Below are 2,984 nucleotides of genomic sequence, written 5' to 3' on the forward strand. Positions count from 1 at the left end.
GGGGGGGGGGGGAGTTTGTGCTCTTGGAATTTGTTTTTTGAATTTGTTTTTTCCAAAAAAGAATCGACTAATTCTAGAAGCTACTCAGATAAATTGATATGTAATTATCATACTGGCTTCTTCACCCATAGGGCTAAGTACTGTGCCAATATGTCAATAATTTGACAAATGTTCTCGCTAATCTCTATCTTGAGAGGCAGGATTTAGCACTGGTCTATACATCAGAGGGGCCCGCTTTTTCGCAAGTGCCCCCTCATGTAATTCCCTTTGGGAGTGGCAATAAAAAGGTTTCTAAAATAAAAAAACTATTAGGGCGTCCCCTCTCCCAGGCTGTGAGGTCCTGTGTTATTTCATTAGAGAGGGCGCTCTAACCGAGCGATATGAAAACAAACTCTTGAGGGTATCTACTCACCCTCCAAGGACCTCGTCTCTGTTGATGGTGTAATAGGAGGATATCTGGTGGGGTTTGGGAGTCACAATGCGGTGGTCGAAAGGTGCTTGCGGTGGAGGGCTTACGTCTGGAGAAACGATAAAGAAATTAAGATAAAATAAATAAATAATAGAACTTGCTTTGCTGAAAACAGAGTCTGAGGTAAGAGGGCCCAGAAACAAAGTGGATCAAAATAGCAGCATGCCAATGTCTCATTATCGGCTCACATGTTAGTGACGCTCAAACAGCCATGGTGTTATGACACTGGATCTGCTTCAAAGTCTGAAGCATGGAAAGTTAAATGTCATCAACTAACAACCAAACTGGATCTACATGGAGAGCCTGCAGCACATGAATATGGCATAAATCCATTTGAAACAGTACCAAAAGCAGGGAAAACTAAGGTTGCTATTTCATTGCATTCTTTTTCAGGGTATTTTTTAAAGTGTTTGCCTTGATTAAGAAAGACTAGAACATTAGGAGAGACAGGGGTTGACATGCAGAAAAGTACAATTAAAGGGGCCCTTTTAGGTACATTTTCAGGTTTCATATTTGTATTATTTGAGACATGTTTCCATGATTTAATGTTCAAAAACTCTTTATTTTTCACATACTGCCTGTCCTGCAGCACCTCTTTTCACACTCTGTCTGAAACCAAAGCCCAGTGTGCTCGGATTGGTTAGCTGGACAGCTATGTTGTGATTGGTCAACCAATTAGAGATGAACCGCCCCTTAGCCTATCACGTACAATATGTTGGAGCGCTAGCCAATAGAAGCAAGAGTGTTATGTAGTGATGTCATTATGTTACGAAAGTAAACAAGGGAGTGTAATCGAGGCGTTTCGGGGGGGGCGGGTTGTGTTGTGAACTTTGTGATTTAAGACTTTGCAAACCATTTACATGCACAAATACCTATACACCCAGTACAGGACAGGGAAACCCATAAAGGCATAAAGGGCCCCTTCGTTTAAAAGTTATTTTTCTTATTATGGGAAATAAGTCATGTATGACACATTATAAAAAGTAGCTAAACCCCCATATTCTAAAGCATTCTCTTATTTTCTTGGATTATTTGGAAATTCATGCATTGTATAAACACAATGTCTGTCTCACCAAGAAGAAATTCCTTCTCTGCTGACTCTCCCTCCTTCCCCTCCTCTTCCACCTCAGTTTTTACTTCTTCAGATTTGGAGGCTTGAGCCGCTCCTTCCTCTGCCACCTCAGCGTTTTTCCCTTCCTCATCTTCCACTCTGCTTTTCTTGAGGTCGTCCTTCACCAGGTCTTCTTCAGTGACACGACGTTTGCTGCAAGTGGCCACATCGCTGACCTCCTCAGAGCTACACATGAAGAAACTGTTTCAATTTTGATTCTCCCACCCTCCCACCCCCAAATGATTTTCTCTAACGTTACTCCTTTGACATGTATACATTCAAATAATAACAACATATAATTAACACAATATTGACTTAAATTCAATCATAACTAATAATGACTAACTAAACTAACTAATAAGCATGACGATCATCAGATCAAGGGGCGTTGGTGAACTCTAGTTCAAAACCCGCCTCGGCAGCCACTGCGTCAGGCCGTTGTGTCCTTGGGAAAGACACTTCACCCGATTTTGCTCCTGTGGGTAATGTCCACAGTAATGACTCTTACATGTCTAATATGTGCAATGTGTAATTGTAAAAGCGCTTTGAGCACCTGCAAAAGCTTGAATTAAAAATGTGATGCATATTATTCATTATAACTCTGAAATTGTATTGTCTAAAAATACCTTTCCTGTGGTGAGAGAGAGGCTTTATCCAATGTTGATGACTCTTCTGCCTCTCCTTTATGCTTTGTATTCCCATCATCCTCCACAGTCTGTTCTGGACTAACATCTTCTACTTTTTCCTCCACTTCATCTGATTCTGAGTCCTGGAAGAGATCCCCCCCCTCCTCTTTCCAGTGTGTGTCCTTCTTCCTGTCCTCTGACTCGGCCTCAGCGGTGAATTGTCCGTTCAGGATCGGCTCTGCCGACTCCTGTCTTTTCCCTCCACTTCCTCCCCCCTCCCCCCTCTGGTTGTCGGCCTCTGCTTTTCCATGGGAATGCTCAGTGTTCTGCCTGTTGAGCTTTTCCAACTGTTCCTGCAGCACCGGCTCATTGAAGGAGGACGTTTCTTTTTGGGAATAAACAAACCAAATAACATTTTTTACAAATGTCTTGAATGCTGTGACATTGAAAATTCAAATCTGTTTTCAATGCAAAAATACACAATACTTGAATTGATCAAGTTTACTTATAATGCACACTAGTATATATTATATATATATATTTTTAAGCTTGGTAGTGGCTTGATAAATGGTCAATTAAAAATGCCAAACTCGGTTCCTAGGTTATTCAGAAAAAGCATCACCATTGCACTAGAAGGCACCGACAGTGATTTTCACATAGTGTCCCACCATTTTGGTAAAAGTAAATACATCATCTTCTCTAAGAAATATATTTATCAAGATTGTTGGTTTAAAGTGGACCTATCATGCTATATTTGAATAGTATAGTGTAGGACCAT

At 40.9% G+C, this 2,984-nt stretch overlaps 1 protein-coding gene across 1 annotated transcript in view; it reads right to left on the minus strand.

Moving 5' to 3' along the window:
* mylk4b (myosin light chain kinase family, member 4b) overlaps positions 1-2,591 on the minus strand; it is a gene marked incomplete at its 5' end in the record, with an annotated part of 7,799 nt that extends 5,208 nt beyond the window's left edge. The window contains 3 exons of the mRNA XM_010786853.1: positions 413-518; positions 1,543-1,766; positions 2,207-2,591. Of these exons, the coding sequence (XP_010785155.1) occupies positions 413-518; positions 1,543-1,766; positions 2,207-2,591 (715 nt within the window). The remainder of the gene's footprint in view (positions 1-412; positions 519-1,542; positions 1,767-2,206) is intronic.
* Between the last annotated feature and the right edge of the window lie 393 nt (positions 2,592-2,984).

The sequence above is a fragment of the Notothenia coriiceps genome, unplaced genomic scaffold (assembly GCF_000735185.1).
Source record: "Notothenia coriiceps isolate Sejong01 unplaced genomic scaffold, NC01 NC01_scaffold00029692, whole genome shotgun sequence".
In the NCBI taxonomy this organism is placed as follows: domain Eukaryota; kingdom Metazoa; phylum Chordata; class Actinopteri; order Perciformes; family Nototheniidae; genus Notothenia; species Notothenia coriiceps.